Source organism: Propithecus coquereli, unplaced genomic scaffold, assembly GCF_000956105.1.
Source record: "Propithecus coquereli isolate 6110/MARCELLA unplaced genomic scaffold, Pcoq_1.0 Scaffold520, whole genome shotgun sequence".
NCBI lineage: Eukaryota > Metazoa > Chordata > Mammalia > Primates > Indriidae > Propithecus > Propithecus coquereli.
Genome location: NW_012151064.1, coordinates 259,179 through 261,033, shown reverse-complemented (window position 1 = coordinate 261,033; position 1,855 = coordinate 259,179). Strand labels below are relative to the sequence as shown.

General features: G+C 31.8%; 1 protein-coding gene across 1 annotated transcript in view; it reads left to right on the top strand.

Moving 5' to 3' along the window:
- DGKB (diacylglycerol kinase, beta 90kDa) overlaps positions 1 to 1,855 on the top strand; it is a gene marked incomplete at its 3' end in the record, with an annotated part of 269,792 nt that overhangs the window by 103,362 nt on the left and 164,575 nt on the right. Inside the window, exon 5 of the mRNA XM_012656843.1 lies at positions 1,513 to 1,533. Within this exon, the coding sequence (XP_012512297.1) occupies positions 1,513 to 1,533 (21 nt within the window). The remainder of the gene's footprint in view (positions 1 to 1,512; positions 1,534 to 1,855) is intronic.

The following is a 1,855-nucleotide window of genomic DNA, read 5'->3' as shown; positions in this document are numbered from 1 at the left end:
TAGAATGAATATTTACTCTCTTGTTTTATAAAATGAAGATCGCTTGTATCATTCATAAAAAAGGTATTTGCCAAGAGAGAATATCCCTTAAATTGCTTGTCTTCTTACAAAGTTAAAGCTATTGAAATGGTAGATGCATTATTTTGCTTATAATTTACTTGAATTACTGAATTTTAACAGTTCTGCGTATAAAACAGGAAATGTGACCTGTTTAATTCTATTTTAATGTAGAGGAAGTAGTAAGTATATGAATGAATCATTTATTTTTAATTCCTATCTTTTAATGATAATTTGATAATCATTCTTTAAAGAAACAAGTAAGAGGAATCTAAACAATAGCCTTAAAGATTCTGTAGGAATCAAAATGTTGAAAAGAACTTGAAATTCCCAAATTAATAAAATTACAGAGGTTTTAAATGCAATAATTCATTTTAAGAAAAGTAAAATGACTTTTCCAAGATTAACCAGGTAGTTCATGACAGTTACCACAATTACAACCTAATTTTCTAGTATCCCAGTTTAAGGCCAAGGCCTTTGCTCTTCACTTAACTGACCAGGCCATTGGATGAGAGGAAGATGCCTGGTAGATAGGAAGAAGTTGAAGAGAAAGGCTGGACGACATTGCTTGTGTAATAAGTGTGGCATATCCCAGTACACATAATTATTACTGACTCATGCCTGACAAGGTAAGAGAGTCTTATTAGTTTCCACCAATCTTATGTGAATAGTATAAGGTTGAGAGTATGATTACTGCTCATCTGTAGTAGAGATCCAGTCTTAGTGGGAGAGTTCACAGTGAAACATAGGTCATATAAATAATCTCCTGAGGATTGTGGAATTTGGTAGTATGGGAACCAGTTTGATATTGCATGTCATTTTTTTTTCTTTTGGTCTTGGATTTCAAATTCAAATCCAAATTGTTTCATTGACATCTAAGAAATGGGAAGAAGGTATAGAAATATATAGAAAGATATAATCTTTAAGGGCATAGAGAGAGACTAGTTATGTTATGCTAATAGAAGGAAAACCTTAGGAGTAAGGAATAAGTATTCATAATCTAATATATCTTTATACACCCTGGTATATTTTCATTAATCTTCTCTGTAAGATTTTAATCATACTGCATGTGTTATTCATTATATTTATCTCATGTCAGGATTGTTTGCATATTAAATTCAAAGATTGATCTAGTCATTTGTTCGCAAATTTTAATGTGCATCAGAGTCACCTGGGGGGCTTGTTAAAACATACATTGTTGCCTGCCTCCCCCCACCCCTTAGTTTCTGATCCAATGTTTCTGGGGTGGGGCTCAATAATTGGCATTTCTATTAATTTCCCAGTTTATGCTGATGCCACTGTTTTGGAACCGTATTTTGAGACCTATGGATCTAAGCTATGTTTTAAAATCAATCTGTAAACTTGGACTTTTTGTTAAATTATCAGAGATATGAGATAATGAGTATAAATTATCTTACATTAACACATGTATTCTTTCTTTCCTTGCATGCACAGAAACAAGACATTCTTAACCAAGTAAGACATTTTCTTTTCTATTAAAATCTGTCTTTTCTTTCTTTATTCTGATATGAGCTATGAAATTTCTCATCCATATCACTGAGCTATACTTCTGTACCAATAAGATTTGTATATTAATAGTATGCAAGTTTACCTATAATACTTACAAAGTTATAATTGAGGTCAGATGGGACAAAGTTTTTTCAAATTAATCAAAGTCTCAAATGGAGGAGCTGGTACCTTAACAGAATCAAAAATGGTCCCAATTGTAGTCTTCAGTTTTGTAGACCTTGGAATTTATTATTTCTCATTTCTCTAAGACATATCAGCCTCTGTTATA